This window comes from Pelobates fuscus, chromosome 8 (genome assembly GCF_036172605.1).
Source record: "Pelobates fuscus isolate aPelFus1 chromosome 8, aPelFus1.pri, whole genome shotgun sequence".
Classification (NCBI taxonomy): Eukaryota; Metazoa; Chordata; class Amphibia; order Anura; family Pelobatidae; genus Pelobates; species Pelobates fuscus.
The window spans coordinates 72,007,823-72,026,626 of NC_086324.1; the positions used below are offsets into that span (position 1 = coordinate 72,007,823).

Here is an 18,804-nt window from a genome sequence, read left to right on the forward strand (position 1 = left end):
TGGGATGCCACTGGTCATATCATATTTGTAGAATTACTCCTTATTTTCGGTTCAGTGTTTTAGTGTTCACTGTTTTTAGAATAGTGAATAGTGTAATAGTGCTGTTCGTGCAAATATCCAGTATTAATGTGGCATTCGAATAGTCGAATGAGTCGAAGTCTGGAGAAGATAAAACTTTAGCGGTTTTCATGCCGTCAATTATCTGATTTTAGTTCCATGAACTCGACGGCAAAACACTGCTGACCGCGTTTGGCTGAATTAAAATGACCGCAGCCACATGTTCGTATGTCGAATGGCGGCCACTTTGACTACTTCGGCTGCATCCGAAGTGCCCTTTCAAAGGTGCAAAGCTGTTCCCATATAATTTAAAGGGGCAGAAACAGTATGTAAAAATCCAATATGCCCAAATACAGTGTTTAAAGGGCAATACATAATACATGGCAAGCAGGCCTCTCCGAATCCCAGTGATGAAGGTGCTTTCGTCACAAGTCCTAAAGCTAGCAATTAATTCACTTGTTACTTCTATACAATTCACCGTACAATATGGAGACAAAGTAAATGGAAGTGCTATGGAAAAGTGATCTTTCTATTTCTTAATCTTTTATTTTTTTTTCGCCACCATGTGTAAAGAACAATTTAAGAGCAAATTTCTAAGAGTGGAGCAATCAGCAGGGACTTTACTTTGGTTTCCATAGTGACTGCCCCACTTCTCCAACTTGTAAACATCTCCCTGCAGCCCATTGCTTTGCTTTCAGAGCAGCCTGTCAGGCTCCCCTCCTCTCCCTATGGTGGAGTAGCTTATCCCTTATTATGACTTTATCCCTTGAGTTGACTGACATGGAGAGTAGATGACAGTCAATGAGGAAGACCACAGTGTGCTCTGTGTCTTTAACTGAGGGACTCACCTCTCTCCTCAAACCACGCCCACACTCCTGACGTCATCTGCTAGCCAAGGAGTGACGCCGAGACTGTCCAATGAAATGTTTGGAGTGGGCGGGGCTTCTGCTGTAAGTAAAAAGGCCTATCAGGGTTTCGTGGACGCGGCCATAGACTAATGGAGGAAGGTCCTGAGACCACCCGGAGAGGGGGTACTAGTGACGTCATGAGGGCAGGTAACAGGTCACAGTGCTGCTTGGTTATTATTATGGCTTTACCAAACGCTGCATTGCTACTGTAACCTGTCTAACAGCCCTGCTATAGCATCACCTTAATTACTATCAGAACCAACACTCCCTCTCATTTATTATAGCATCACCTTAATTACTATCAGAACCAACACTCCCTCTCATTTATTATATCATCACCTTAATTACTATCAGAACTAGCACTACCTCTCATTTATTATATCATCACCTTAATTACTATCAGAACTAGCACTACCTCTCATTTATTATATCACCACCTTAATTACTATCAGAACCAACACTACGTCTCATTTATTATATCATCACCTTAATTACTATCAGAACCAACACTACCTCTCATTTATTAGATCATCACCTTAATTACTATCAGAACCAACACTCCCTCTCATTTATTATATCATCACCTTAATTACTATCAGAACCAACACTACCTCTCATTTATTATATCATCACCTTAATTACTATCAGAACCAGCACTACCTCTCATTTATTATATCACCACCTTAATTACTATCAGAACCAACACTCCCTCTCATTTATCATATCATCACCTTAATTACTATCAGAACCAGCACTACCTCTCATTTATTATATCAATACCTTAATTACTATCAGAACCAACACTAGCTCTCATTTATTATATCATCACCTTAATTACTATCAGAACCAACACTACCTCTCATTTATTATATCACCTTAATTACTATCAGAACTAGCACTACCTCTCATTTATTATATCACCTTAATTACTATCAGAACCAGCACTACCTCATTTATTATATCATCACCTTAATTACTATCAGAACCAACACTACCTCTCATTTATTATATCATCACCTTAATTACTATCAGAACCAACACTACCTCTCATTTATTATATCACCTTAATTACTATCAGAACTAGCACTACCTCATTTATTATATCATTACCTTAATTACTATCAGAACCAACACTACCTCTCATTTATTATATCATCACCTTAATTACTATCAGAACCAACACTACCTCTCATTTATTATATCACCTTAATTACTATCAGAACTAGCACTACCTCATTTATTATATCATTACCTTAATTACTATCAGAACCAACACTACCTCTCATTTATTATATCATCACATTAATTACTATCAGAACTAGCACTACCTCTCATTTATTATATCACCTTAATTACTATCAGAACCAACACTACCTCTCATTTATTATATCATCACCTTAATTACTATCAGAGCCAACACTACCTCTCATTTATTATATCATCACCTTAATTACTATCAGAGCCAACACTACCTCTCATTTATTATATCACCTTAATTACTATCAGAACCAACACTACCTCTCATTTATTATATCATCACCTTAATTACTATCAGAGCCAACACTACCTCTCATTTATTATATCATCACCTTAATTACTATCAGAACCAACACTAGCTCTCATTTATCATATCATCACCTTAATTACTATCAGAACCAACACTCTCTCATTTTTATATTACCACCTTAATTACTATCAGAACCAACACTACCTCTCATTTATTATATCACCACCTTAATTACTATCAGAGCCAACACTACCTCTCATTTATTATATCATCACCTTAATTACTATCAGAGCCAACACTCCCTCTCATTTATTATATCACCTTAATTACTATCAGAACCAGCACTACCTCTCATTTATTATATCATCACCTTAATTACTATCAGAGCCAACACTACCTCTCATTTATTATATCATCACCTTAATTACTATCAGAACCAACACTACCTCTCATTTATTATATCATCACCTTAATTACTATCAGAACCAACACTACCTCTCATTTATTATATCATCACCTTAATTACTATCAGAACCAACACTACCTCTCATTTATTATATCATCACCTTAATTACTATCAGAACCAACACTACCTCTCATTTATTATATCACCTTAATTACTATCAGAACTAGCACTACCTCTCATTTATTATATCATTACCTTAATTACTATCAGAACTAGCACTACCTCTCATTTATTATATCATTACCTTAATTACTATCAGAACCAACACTACCTCTCATTTATTATATCATCACCTTAATTACTATCAGAACCAACACTACCTCTCATTTATTATATCATCACCTTAATTACTATCAGAGCCAACACTACCTCTCATTTATTATATCACCTTAATTACTATCAGAACCAACACTACCTCTCATTTATTATATCATCACCTTAATTACTAAGAGACAACACTACCTCTCATTTATTATATCATCACCTTAATTACTATCAGAACCAACACTAGCTCTCATTTATCATATCATCACCTTAATTACTATCAGAACCAACACTCTCTCATTTTTATATTACCACCTTAATTACTATCAGAACCAACACTACCTCTCATTTATTATATCACCACCTTAATTACTATCAGAGCCAACACTACCTCTCATTTATTATATCATCACCTTAATTACTATCAGAACCAACACTCCCTCTCATTTATTATATCACCTTAATTACTATCAGAACCAGCACTACCTCTCATTTATTATATCATCACCTTAATTACTATCAGAGCCAACACTACCTCTCATTTATTATATCATCACCTTAATTACTATCAGAACCAACACTACCTCTCATTTATTATATCATCACCTTAATTACTATCAGAACCAACACTACCTCTCATTTATTATATCATCACCTTAATTACTATCAGAACCAACACTACCTCTCATTTATTATATCACCTTAATTACTATCAGAACTAGCACTACCTCTCATTTATTATATCATCACCTTAATTACTATCAGAACCAACACTACCTCTCATTTATTATATCACCTTAATTACTATCACAACCAACACTACCTCTCATTTATTATATCACCACCATAATTACTATCACAGCCAACACTCCCTCTCATTTATCATATCATCACCTTAATTACTATCAGAACCAACACTCCCTCTCATTTATTATATCATCACCTTAATTACTATCAGAACCAGCACTACCTCTCATTTATTATATCATCACCTTAATTACTATCAGAGGGGGCGGAGCCAACTACCGAGCTGCTCAGACGCCATTTCTGACGGCTCTGATCTCGACTCTACAATCTCGTCTAAATCAGGAGTACCGACTCAAACTCCATCACCAAAGTCACATACCTCAACTCAGGAAGGTGCACTGCATCGATAGATGCCCTTCTTGGCGAAAAAGACGGTACCGAAGCGGAAACGCAAATCCGGGGCCTACCCCACACATACCCTGCCCGCCCTGGAGGCGCTCTTCGGCGGAGCCTACCAAGGCATCTTACACAGCCCGAACATTGGATCCTCTCCCAACCCAGGGACTCATATGCCTGCCATGGGACGACGTTCCCAGAAAGCTGGAACCCAGATGGAAGGGAGAGATATCGGGGCCATGCTCCAGCGGCCCACTAGGCCCAAACAGGCCTTAGAGGAACGCCAGCCCTCCCCAACACACACAGGACAGGCTGAGCAAGCAGAGGGTGGCAGCCTTTGTACAGCACCACCAGCACCCCCAGAGGGATCGCCACCAGCGACTAAGCATGACCTGCAAATCCTTTTACACGACTTCCACAAAATTCTCTCAAAAGAATTGGCAGGACTCACGGCAGACCTACAAAGCACAAAAGACAAAGTACAGGCCATGGAGACTGACGTGGCAGAAGTCTCAACCAACCTGACTCATATACAAGACTCGGTACAAGAGCTCCAGAAATCACACCATAATATGGCCCTACACCTAAATGCCCTCGAAAACAGCCACAGACGCAACAACATAAAAGTAAGAGGCATCCCTATCAAGGTCACTGCGGAAGAGCTGCCGCATTACATAAGGCGATTACTAGCAACTATTTTACCTCCAGCGACAGCCCGCAAATTGGTAATCGACGGAATATACAGGGTCGCAGGTCCCCCACGAACATCACCACAAACCGCCAGGGACGTTATCCTGCGATGCACATCCTCCTCTGAAAAAGGACAAATCATGGCGGCACTGCGGGGCAAGACCCCACTATCTTTTGAGGACTCAAATCTTTCCTTTTACCAGGACTTAACAAGGGCCACCCTACAGTGGCGCCGATCACTCCACACAGTGACCCAACGATTACGAGCCGCCAACATAACCTACAGGTGGGGAGCACCGGGCTCACTACTGTCAACCCACAACGGGACTACCCATACACTGACCTCGATCACAGAAGCCTCATCCTTCCTGGAAATGCTGGGACTGACAACCGCAGACACACAAGTATCGGAGGGACGGGAGGAACCCGATGCCAGTGCTCCCTCGGCTTCCAGATCTGGCCTGACCCACCGCCCGGCCACTTGATAACAAAAACGTGACTGTTTTGCCTTGCTTTGTTTTGTTTTGTTTCCATGTTTATAATTTAGACGTCATATTTACAAGCCTGTATGTTGCACAAAGTATTGCAAGTCCCACCCCCACCCTAGGTGACAAGGGACCTTACCTGAACTGCCCAAACTACCTGGGATCCCCCATAAGGGCGCCCGGACCTGCTTCGGCATCACCCACTGACCAGCCAATCACGAGATCACAACCCCCCCCCCCCCCCCCGTAGACCCCCTTGGTAAGGGGTACAACCAACACATTGACAGCTAGTAGCAGGGGACTGGACCACCAACGACACAATGACACAAACTCACTGTGACTCCAATCCTAGTCTCAGACCCGTAATCCGAAGCTTAAACACCTTCCATGAGTACTGACATGCTCAAGTTAACTTGAATGACATCCAATTACCCTTTGACATGTCTTATCACATGCTGTAGATACATCAAAATACGTGCGGTATCACCGATAGAAAATAATATTGTTACACGATCTTTACCTATGTTACACAAATGTATGCCTGTTTTATCGCACCACTCTGCTGTTGTGGCAGGAGGGGTGCGCCTGTTTAAAATGCGCACGACTAAATAAAGAATAAAAAAAAAAAAAAAAAATTACTATCAGAGCCAACACTACCTCTCATTTATTATATCATCACCTTAATTACTATCAGAACCAACACTACCTCTCATTTATTATATCATCACCTTAATTACTATCAGAGCCAACACTACCTCTCATTTATTATATCATCACCTTAATTACTATCAGAACCAACACTAGCTCTCATTTATCATATCATCACCTAAATTACTATCAGAACCAACACTCTCTCATTTTTATATTACCACCTTAATTACTATCAGAACCAACACTCCCTCTCATTTATTATATCACCTTAATTACTATCAGAACCAGCACTACCTCTCATTAATTATATCATCACCTTAATTACTATCAGAACCAACACTAGCTCTCATTTATTATATCACCTTAATTACTATCAGAGCCAACACTACCCCTCATTTATTATATCACCTTAATTACTATCAGAACCAACACTACCTCTCATTTATTATATCACCACCTTAATTACTATCAGAACCAGCACTACCTCTCATTTATTATATCATCACCTTAATTACTATCAGAACCAACACTAGCTCTCATTTATTATATCACCTTAATTACTATCATAACCAGCACTACCTCTCATTTATCATATCATCACCTTAATTACTATCAGAACCAGCACTACCTCTCATTTATTATATCATCACCTTAATTACTATCAGAACCAACACTAGCTCTCATTTATTATATCACCTTAATTACTATCAGAACCAACACTCCCTCTCATTTATTATATCATCACCTTAATTACTATCAGAACCAACACTAGCTCTCATTTATTATATCACCTTAATTACTATCAGAACCAACACTAGCTCTCATTTATTATATCACCTTAATTACTATCAGAACCAGCACTACCTCTCATTTATCATATCATCACCTTAATTACTATCAGAACCAGCACTACCTCTCATTTATTATATCATCACCTTAATTACTATCAGAGCCAACACTAGCTCTCATTTATTATATCACCTTAATTACTATCAGAACCAGCACTACCTCTCATTTATCATATCATCACCTTAATTACTATCAGAACCAGCACTACCTCTCATTTATCATATCATCACCTTAATTACTATCAGAACCAACACTAGCTCTCATTTATTATATCACCTTAATTACTATCAGAACCAACACTCCCTCTCATTTATTATATCATCACCTTAATTACTATCAGAACCAACACTAGCTCTCATTTATTATATCACCTTAATTACTATCAGAACCAGCACTACCGGGGGGCGGGGCCGGGCCGCCGAGCGGTCGCAAGACAGATCGGCTCCCGCACAATATGACCCGTTAAGCCTATGAATGGAGTTTCTTGGGGGAATAAACGGTTACCATCCACGACCCTCGATGCATACAGGCTACCGGAGCTGAGGAGAGGCTTGCTCCTTGAGTTCTAGTCCCTCGGAGGAGAGGCCCCTGCTGTACCAGGCGGAAGGCCAACCTGGCGGTGAGTGGAGTGGACGGCCGCCGCTCCACTATCCTGCCCAACGGAGCCTGACTCGAGCATGGAACACGCCGGACCCGGGGGGGTGATCCCGGTCCATGCCCCAGTGTCACACCCGGAGACTCCACCGGACCATCGGGCCCAAACCCAAGATGGCGGATGTCAGGTGCGCGGGAACTGCACCGCAGAGCCCATGGCAATCTCCGGACACCATCTGACCCGACGGCAACACGAGCCAAGCGACTCATGCCTTGCGGCAACACCCGAGTAAGGAGACACTTTGGAGGCATGGCGCTGGTAACCCGGCACGAAGCACCACCCACGTGGACGGCGCGGCGGAAGAGACCGCTCATCCTTCTTCTGAGCTGGGAGCTCACCGGGAGGTTCCCCTCCACAGCGCGCCATACCCCCCGGGGGAAAGCCGGCAACCGACGGAACCCTGGGCCCACGGTCCTGTTGATGGGACCAATGGCGATCGCACATGAGCCCCCACCAAGGCCGAAGAACGGCGGCCCCGGACGCAGAGTCGCCACGACACCGGGATGATCAGGTGCATGGTGCTGGTCGACAACCCGGCTAAACATCAAGCGACACTCACCCCGAGGTACAGCGCAACACCCGGCGGAGTGAGATGAGTGCAGACTTGGACAGTAACGGACTCACTGGCTATTGCCATATAACTTAGCATGGCTGGGACTTGGGCCTCAGAATCGTAACTGTTACCAGCTGGGACATCCCTAGTTGCATGTATTACTTTAATCACTATGCTGGCCTCAAAACCTCTGGGTTCGGCGGGCAGGGATTGTATTGGCTGGGGCAAAGCAGACTCTATACGTTTATTGCTGGCTGTCTCCGCACCCTTAACTAACACCCTGCTGCACTCTCCTCTCAGTACTCTATCAGTCCTAATACTGTTAACAACTTCAGCTCCATCCTCCAATCTTTTCCCCATGCTATTAACCTGATGGTGTTGAGCCTTGTACTGATGTCTAAATTACTGATGCAGATGCTCCATGGGTGTAACAAACAGAGCCTGTTCTTACTAAGTCTATCAGGGTCGATGCTTTACTACCTTGTTGATCTCAATGCAAGCATGTTTCATTTCCTTTGGTAGACTATCCCTAATGATCAATGCCAGATACGTAAGCCATGCAATGTTCATCTCACACAGCTGAGTCCCGTGCCTTTACTGTCCACACTGCTAATATTACTCATATTTTAAGCCTCAGTCTATACCTGGCGTAAACCTTGCGTGTTTTACACATTTTTTCCTTATAAGCTCCACACGAGACCTGCATATACCGCCTTCAGCAAACGTGAGCTTATATATTATATTATATTAGTTATATGCATACTTATACTGCTAATGCGTCCACACTGTTCTTGTCTCTAGCTTCAGTTGATAACAACAATTCCTAGCATGTATTTTCAAACTAAAGCTTAACAACCATAAAACAAAAAACAAAAGGCATTGCGATACTGGAAATGTAATATACTCTTGCTGACTAATGTATCAACCCTATACTGTGAAACAACCGTACATTTCCCCCAATATCTCTTCTGTACCCCATCTTGTATGCCTTTAATAAAATAAAGATTGACAAAAAAGAACCAGCACTACCTCTCATTTATTATATCATCACCTTAATTACTATCAGAACCAACACTAGCTCTCATTTATTATATCACCTTAATTACTATCAGAGCCAACACTACCTCTCATTTATTATATCATCACCTTAATTACTATCAGAACCAGCACTACCTCTCATTTATTATATCATCACCTTAATTACTATCAGAACCAACACTCCCTCTCATTTATTATATCATCACCTTAATTACTATCAGAACCAGCACTACCTCTCATTTATTATATCATCACCTTAATTACTATCAGAACCAACACTCCCTCTCATTTATTATATCATCACCTTAATTACTATCTGAACCAACACTAGCTCTCATTTATTATATCATCACCTTAATTACTATCTGAACCAGCACTCCCTCTCATTTATTATATCATCACCTTAATTACTATCAGAACCAACACTCCCTCTCATTTATTATATCATCACCTTAATTACTATCAGAACCAACACTACCTTTCATTTATTATATCATCACCTTAATTACTATCAGAGCCAACACTAGCTCTCATTTATTATATCACCTTAATTACTATCAGAACCAACACTAGCTCTCATTTATTATATCACCTTAATTACTATCAGAACCAGCACTACCTCTCATTTATTATATCATCACCTTAATTACTATCAGAACCAACACTACCTTTCATTTATTATATCATCGCCTTAATTACTATCAGAGCCAACACTACCTCTCATTTATTATATCACCTTAATTACTATCAGAACCAACACTACCTCTCATTTATTATATCATCACCTTAATTACTATCAGAACCAACACTCCCTCTCATTTATTATATCATCACCTTAATTACTATCACAGCCAACACTCCCTCTCATTTATCATATCATCACCTTAATTACTATCAGAACCAACAATCTCTCATTTATTATATCATCACCTTAATTACTATCAGAACCAGCACTACCTCTCATTAATTATATCACCTTAATTACTATCAGAACCAACACTACCTCTCATTTATTATATCATCACCTTAATTACTATCAGAACCAACACTACCTCTCATTTATTATATCATCACCTTAATTACTATCAGAACTAGCACTACCTCTCATTTATTATATCATCACCTTAATTACTATCAGAACCAACACTACCTCTCATTAATTATATCACCTTAATTACTATCAGAACCAACACTACCTCTCATTTATTATATCATCACCTTAATTACTATCAGAACTAGCACTACCTCTCATTTATTATATCATCACCTTAATTACTATCAGAACCAGCACTACCTCTCATTTATTATATCATCACCTTAATTACTATCAGAACCAACACTACCTCTCATTTATTATATCATCACCTTAATTACTATCAGAACTAGCACTACCTCTCATTTATTATATCATCACCTTAATTACTATCAGAACCAACACTACCTCTCATTAATTATATCACCTTAATTACTATCAGAACCAACACTACCTCTCATTTATTATATCATCACCTTAATTACTATCAGAACTAGCACTACCTCTCATTTATTATATCATCACCTTAATTACTATCAGAACCAACACTACCTCTCATTTATTATATCATCACCTTAATTACTATCAGAGCCAACACTACATCTCATTTATTATATCACCTTAATTACTATCAGAGCCAACACTACATCTCATTTATTATATCATCACCTTAATTACTATCAGAACTAACACTACCTCTCATTTATTAGATCATCACCTTAATTACTATTAAGTCCTTTGTACGCTGGTCATGTTTAGTCTTCTTTTGTAGAGATTACCCTCCTCATTCTGAATATATATATCATAGGAGGCATAATTCCTCTCTGGATTATTATTAATTTGCATATCAAAAGGGCCCAAGGAATGCTGAGCAGAGCACCTCAAAAGATGGGCAGCCAACTGGTCTGTAGATATATATTACTCCCCACCTATAAATGTTCAAGATCCAGCGCACTCTCCTATCTACTAAACAGCAACTTCAATGTTGACAGATTTTTTTTTTTTAAGTTTTTTTCTAAAGGTTTTTTTCTTTTTAAATTTAGTTACATTATATGATCATAAATTGCATAAGCCTGCCAGAACATCAATGTACCCCATCTTTGGCAGGTCCTACTCTCACAGTCTAATGTCTACTCTTATGTGAATAACTCACTTACTTGGGGGGGAAAATTCCATCTGAGGCTCTCTGCAGTACAAGGCTAAATAGGGACCTGTGATGAGGCACCTGTAACAGGGAGGGGTGCAAAACCAAGGAGTTGGCTAGACTCCCAAAATATATATATATGTGTGTGTGTATATATATATATATATATATATATATATATATATATATATATATATATATATATGTGTATATATGTGTATATGAAACATGGGGGGTGGTTGCACTCACCTGCACATACTTTAAATGAGCAGCATCCCATTTAAGCATGTTCAGGTGAGTGCAACCACCCCCCATGTTTCATATCCACTTATAAATGTAAGGTTTTACATCAGGCCAGTGTGACAAAGCCGGATGTTTAGTTTAAGAGAAAGGAACCTAATTTACAAACCTTTCCCTGTGATCTAACAAAAGGCACATTCTTCTAGTGGAAGAGGCATCCAAATTAAAGTTTCCGGTGCTGTAATCAGTCATACAACCCCATTTGGCAACCACTCCATGCATCCACAACACACCTCACATTTATTAGCAACATTTCTGCAGTGAACCAATGAACAATGCTCGTTGGGCATAACTGGGGTGGTGAGGTTTGAGTGCTGCACTCAATATAGCTTAATTGCAGCACTCATGGTTAGTAGTAGTAATTGGCACAGCTGGTTTGTATGCTTTTAGAGTCCACGTGACTGTATGCTGTTTTTTTACCAAGGGTATTGATATTAAAAGTGTAAATGATCTCATCGAAATATCTTTATACCTGTGAAAACAATAAACAAAGCATTGACATAACATATAAACTGTGTTACGTGTCCCACTGCTTGCATTCATTGATGTGATTTTGTTTTGTTTCTGAGGAGATTTGCTTACTTTTGGGGCTATTTTTATCTGTCATGACAGCCTGTGATTATCTCTTGCAGGACGCAATCTGAAAGCCTGGCTTCAGGATCAGTACTGTGACCACCCTTCGGATCAATGCCAGGACACACGTTTACACAACGCAGCTTGTGTGGGAGACATTGACACTCTGAGAACCCTGTTACAGGATGAGCGTTTCCTGCGGTAATTCCAGGCAAAAGAAATGGGCTCTGGAGATACTGAGTCAAAGAGACAGGTTTACAACCCACATACAAACCTAAATATTTCATCATATTCAAATATAGAGACTTACACAAACAAATATGATATCCCTTTATACCTGTCAAGTTGTAATTCTCTTACAAACTTGCAATATGTTTCTCTTCATCTTATTAAGAAGTTATATTTTCTTAGACTGCTTTTAAATCTCGTCCTCGGGAAACCTAAGACACTTACATATAGCCTGTTTAAGTCATCATCATGTACTTGCACTGTTATCTTAACCCAGGGATATTTTCAAAGATATCATGTCCTACCCCAAAATGCTTTTGCACTTTTCTTTTTTTCACTATCTGTGGATAGTACTTGAAAACAATAAATATCAATGTATCCTTCCTGGTAAAATATTTTATAAATAAATAAAAAATGTCACCATAACTATCTTTGATCTACATTTTAGCATGTTTTCGTCTCTTCTGCTCTACAGTCTTTTTTTAACATTTATATGCCTCATAAGTAATCCCTTAACCCCTAGAATATTTTGTTCCTTTCCCACTGCTAAAATACCCACATTACCTTTTCATTCATTGTATCTACTTACGACATTTAAGATCACATTGTTCTGTCCGACTCAATTTTTTTTTTATTTTTTTTTTTTATTATTCTTTATTTTTCCATCTTGGCAGACATAGTAATAGATCATTAGCATAGTGGCTTGTGCAAAAGCCAAGTAACATGTCATACATTTGAACAGAGTTATATAACAGGCAACCAGAGACACTGCATGTTCATCGTAAGTAATATCTTCGTCACCGTCCACCAAGGAGTTTTTATTTTTTAGTAACTTGTGTCCCACTCAATTTTTAACAAGTTTTTCACTTATGCTAACTTGCGATTTGCCCTCTTCTCTATACCACCTTTTTTATTATTCATTATTCAGGTGTATAGATGAGCGAGCCGTGTGGTGCAGTGGTTGGCTGCCCTGCACTCCCTTGAGAATTGCAGCCACTGCTGGTCATGCGGACTGTGTGGCTCTTCTTATCCACTTCGGGGCACAACTGGAGCTCGTAGATGTTAAAGGACAAACGCCTCTGTATGTAGCGACAGAAAATGGACACTTGGAATGTGTGCAAGTTCTTCTGAAAGCTGGAGCAAACCCCAATGGCAGTCCTCATAACCGAAGCTCTCCAGTGTACAATGCTGCACGTGTAGGGCGTGCTGATATTTTACATGAACTTATTCAGTGAGTACCCATACACATTGTGTGCATAATAGAGTGTCTACAATGTCTGTTTGTTTGTAATGGATATATTAAAAGAAAATGTTTTGCATAGTTCCAGTAAAAAGCTGTATTATATGTGTGTGAACATAGAAAGAGAATAGCTGTTTCTGCATTAGCAAGATTTGTTTGGGAGGCCTGAGTCGGTTTAAGCCAGCTTTTATCCGCATAATGCAGTGAGTGTTGATCTGTCCATTGACCAGCTTTGCAAAGACAACCTTTTTTCGTTACATTGAGTAAATCCTTTTTTATGCTATTGCCTGGGTAAGGTACTCTGGAATAAATATCCCAATTTGCTTTATTTTACTACTGTAAAATTAAATCTACAGAAATATTTGCTTATATTTCCATTTAGCATCCAGACATGGATGAATACTGAAACCCCAAATGTTCCACTCGATAGAACACTGATTTTCTTGGAATTTCCCCCTCCCTTGTACCTTTCAGCTTCCCCTCCCTTGTACCTTTCGGCTTATGTAGTGCTGCCATGGATATATCCGGGGAAAGCAGAAAATTTACACCATACTCACCAATATTTTCTTTTCCCAGATATGAGCCATGGCAGCACTACGGTCCCACCCTTTCTAATTTTTTTTTTGTTCGTGGCTTTGAACTAAGACTGAAAGGGACAGGGGAGGAAGTCTCTTTTATTAATTAATTAGGAGATGGTTCCTGTTCAATTCAGAAGGGGAGGAGCTATACCCATACGTAGTGCTGCCATGGCTTATATCCGGGAAAAGAAAATATTGGTGAGTATGGTGTAAATTTTCTGGTTTTCTACTATTTTTAGTATTGTTTTGTTATGGAGATGTGATTTGTAAGGGACATGGAACTGGGTGGCAATAGTTTTCTTTTAGATTTATCTCACAACCCATTCCTAATTTTAAGGCTCTAGCAGTATTAGTACGGTTTCAAAAAGCCCAGACAGTGCTGAGCCACGCTAGTTAGGCTCAAAGTGCCACCATTTTCTGTAATTGGATAGTTGCAACCTGTCAATATGTCTATAGCAACTTTTATTTTTTTGTGTGTGTTTACGAGCAATGAGTCTAGCTCTGCTGCAGCATTTCACTTCTCTTTTTTTTTTTTTTTTCTTCACAATTGCTTATCTTTCGTTGTATTTTTATTGTTAACCTTGGTAGTGGTGGAGATATACTAATTAATCTTTAGTGATTTGAGGTGTATTCTATCTCTGCTTGAGAAGGTGAGGTGGCATAGCGTACAACAAAATTGCTTCACATGGTAAAATTGCTTTGCTGCTGAGTATGTCTTTTAAAGTAGCGATGAGATAAAAAAGTGACAAACTAATCACTAATTATGCATAAACATATGTGTTTCTAATCCCTAAACTTCTCTATATTGTAAGGCATAAAAAAATAAAAACCTTTCCACAGGCATAGCCGTTCTAAAATTCCTTAAACACTCAATAAAGACTCTGTTGAGATGAATAATTGCATAAGGCTTTTAAGAAACTTAATTTGATAGAGACAAGTTAATACTTATCTATTCTCCTCCTCTTAGGTTTGGTGCTGATGTTGACATTGATCACCAGCTGTTGTTTCGTGGTTCTGGCTGTTCACTTCGGTCTCTGGCCTCCAGCCCATTGTATATCAGTGCAGCATATCACAATGTGTCCTGCTTCTTCCTCTTACTTCAAGCGGGTGCTAATCCAGATTATAACTGCTGGAACACTGAGTGTTTGGTGAACCTTCCACGATCAGGACCATCCTGTTTGCTAGAGGCTATCTTGCGTCATGGATTCGACCATGAATTTGTGAAACTTCTTAATGACTTTGGAGCAGATCTGAATTTGGTGCACGGTGTCCCAGCTGTGGAACAGCACCCACAAATAAGTTTGAACCCCAGAGCTATACAACTATTCAAAGAGGCAAAAAGTAAGTCTGTAAACAAAAGGCTATATGAGAACATGTAAGTAAAGGCAAGCAGTGTGTGTTGAATTCATACTTTCCATGGGTGTGGAATGCAGGTCAATGAAACATACATAACATACATAACGTCAAAAACATTCCCTTGCTTGTTGTAGAAAGCTCTATAGGTATTAATTTATTTCAAGACTTTAACCTTAACCCCTGTTACTGATATACTGAGCAAGCACTAAAAACTGTAGAACAGGGCCCAACATTGTTACTTGCCATTGGGAAGTGGTAGTACAGCCTTGGGAATTCTGAGCAGGCCAAGAGATATGGCGGAGGGTGGGGGTAAATGGTGCAAATGTTGGATGCCATTTGGAATACCATTTTACTTTTACAGGTGGCTACATAGTACATGCCACTGTTGATTTTGTGGCCTTCTTATAGTGGAGAAAATTCTTGTTCATGGAGGCCCAAGAAATAGAACTATTGTTAGTTGAAAGTAACACATACCAGATTGTAAGATTTAAGCATGCTTTCTCCGTCTCCTGTCAACTTTATTTCTGTCAAAAAAATGCAGTTGTATATGCCCACTGTATAGCTTTGCTGCAGAATATGTTAAAAAAGTTAATAAAGTCAATTGAACTCTACCTTTGCTAGTATTTATCTTCTCAGATCCCTGCATAATTACAGAATTAGCAAGGAGCTGTGCAGATCATAACTGCAAGAGGCACAGTTCGATGCTTTACCTTGCAGTCTGCTAGACATCAGAGATGTGTCCTCCCTATTATGGAAAAAGTAGAAACAGGAAGCATAATAATGTGAAAAAATTATTTATGAACTATGGGTAAATGGCAAGGTAAGGAGAGCAAAGTGTAAGGTTATTGCGAAGGTTTGGTTACATGAGGAATGAGTGGACCTGTGACATAGGAAAGAAGGCAAATGTTTTGAGTAACATGGAATTGGGTAGAGGTGTGCAAATACATGTATAGCCCTGTAGTCACAGACTTTCATTCTACCCTACGGAAAAGAAGTACTGTGCGTGCATGTATATTGTGATGAGTAACTTATAAGACATGGCTAGAACTGTAGGACTTGAAATTATGTGTCGTGCCATGAATACTTATTAATATTTGCAAACCAAGCCATTTAGTCACCAATTCATATGTTATTGTAAATCAAATTTCAATTGGTTTTATATCTACATGGATTCGGTTATTTTTTTTTCTCACCACTGGATCACTGAATATATCAGTGTCCTGCATCTTTTACTTTTTTCCCTTTCTAACATAGCCCCTTTGTTGATGATGGTAAATTGCTACATCTATTGTAGGTTGTCCAAGGACCCTCTCCCAGATGTGCCGTATAACTGTGAGAAGGGCACTTGGAAAACACAGACTGTCCTCTGCCTGCAGGCTGCCTCTACCTCCCCGCGTCCTGAGCTTCCTTCTGTATGAAGACACATGCAACACCTGCACCTGAGGAAACCAAAAACACATCACACTTAGGAATGTGCTCCACGCTGAAATCATATGATGCATGTTTCCTCTGCTGGGGGAACTTGTTTTCTTTGAGAGTGCCTTATTGCTTATTATAAGTTAAAAAAATTACACGAAGATGCTCATGTCACTGGTGAGTCACTAGAGAGTACAGAACAAATGTCTTATGGTATTGCTGGAGCAGTCAATAATTACTTACTCCAAAAGTTGTATGTAAGCGTGTGGCCTTGAGTGTATTTTCTTCCTAGGCATGACTTATCTGTTTGACCTGCCACGTGCGTTCATGCCTTACATGCCTGCATGCCACCATTTTTTGTATTATTAAACTCATTGTGGTTCTTTTAAGAAAACCAAGGAAAAGAAAGGTATTGCACTATAATGTGGAAATAACTATTTATTATTTAATCTGTATCACCAGTGTAAAACCTTTTCTACAAGCAATGCATGTTTTTTTTTTTCTGTTTATATTCAGGGGATATAAACATACTTGTTGTTTTCATTTACTTGATTAAGGAGGTTAATTGGGATAAAAGAATAACCTGCTAAACCAACTTTAATTTGTAGTTGAAGGAGAGGACACAATTTTAAGGAGGTATTTTAGCCTCTGTACAAGAATAGAAAAACGATTAACTGAATGGGGGTGCTTAGAATTGCTTTTATGGTTAATTTATTAATGAAATCATATATGAGTGGTATTACGCTTTACAACGATAAAGAAAAACAAACAAAAACACTAAATAAATAGTGTCACAACATGCTAATACTCCAATGTGTAGTCTGTTTAATTTATATAGGTTTCAAATGTACACTGTACTAATCACAATGTATACTGTATTAATACCTTCTACTTAATGTCCACTTCATCAATAAGTGTGGTATAGTCACAGATACCCAAATCTATGTGGATAAGGATTTGGGATAGCTGCATGTTTTTTGGGTGCTGGTGATTGTACTGTACTAGCAATTAGCAGCTAGTGATAGGCTGAGACAAACTCCCAATGCTTCTTAGTGATTCCCTTCTCTGCTCAGAACAGTGACCAAGCAGAGAAAGGGCTGGAGAGCGTCCTCAGGAGCATCCTAGGTGTTAGGTGTTTCAAATTGCCTTAACAGCTTGAGGTAAGACTGTACAAAGGAAAACAGGTTGCGCCTACAGTGTCTGTAATGGCAAGAATCTGGTCTCCTATTTTGTTACATACAGGTAAGGCTCAAGATTTTCCTGTCAGAGCCACTCGTATTGGTTGACTTAAAAGCCTTTCTCCGCCCTGCGGAGCTCAGTCTGCGCGGTGCCATCACTGGGTGAAGATGGATTATTAAGATGGATTACATTTTTTTTTTTTAAATGCTCTGTTAGGTTTTTTTGTTTTTTTTTAAGTTCAACAGGAATTATGGCCTTTTTGGGTCTGAAAATTAAGGTTTTATAAAAAAAGAAGACCTCTAATGTTAAGTGATTTTTTTTATTTTTTTTTTAGGTATTTAGCGTATTGCTTCCTCCCCCCCCCCCCCCCCTCACTATTTGTAGTGAGGGAGGTAGGTAGGGTTTTATTTTATTGGGGCGGGTGACTAGAGGCTTGGGGACCCCTACTCACCTGGGGAGGACATTTTTTACATTTAGCCTCCACCCGTCGC

At 39.2% G+C, this 18,804-nt stretch overlaps 1 protein-coding gene across 1 annotated transcript; it reads left to right on the forward strand.

Annotated features, from left to right (window-relative positions):
• The first annotated feature begins 969 nt into the window (after positions 1-969).
• On the forward strand, positions 970-17,905 carry ASB1 (ankyrin repeat and SOCS box containing 1). The gene is made up of 5 exons (XM_063428740.1): positions 970-1,112; positions 12,376-12,517; positions 13,473-13,775; positions 15,330-15,703; positions 17,013-17,905. The coding sequence occupies exons 1-5, from the start codon at positions 1,055-1,057 to the stop codon at positions 17,159-17,161; spliced, it is 1,026 nt and encodes a 341-aa protein (XP_063284810.1). The 5' UTR covers positions 970-1,054; the 3' UTR covers positions 17,162-17,905.
• Positions 17,906-18,804: the final 899 nt, after the last annotated feature.

Bases quoted from the DNA above. Each gene is read 5' to 3' on its own strand.
- ASB1 (XM_063428740.1), top strand. From the start codon at position 1,055: ATGGAGGAAGGTCCTGAGACCACCCGGAGAGGGGGTACTAGTGACGTC. The intron at 12,518-13,472 runs GTAATTCCAGGC...TTCATTATTCAG, and splicing joins CAGGATGAGCGTTTCCTGCG to GTGTATAGATGAGCGAGCCG. The intron at 13,776-15,329 runs GTGAGTACCCAT...TCCTCCTCTTAG, and splicing joins ATTTTACATGAACTTATTCA to GTTTGGTGCTGATGTTGACA.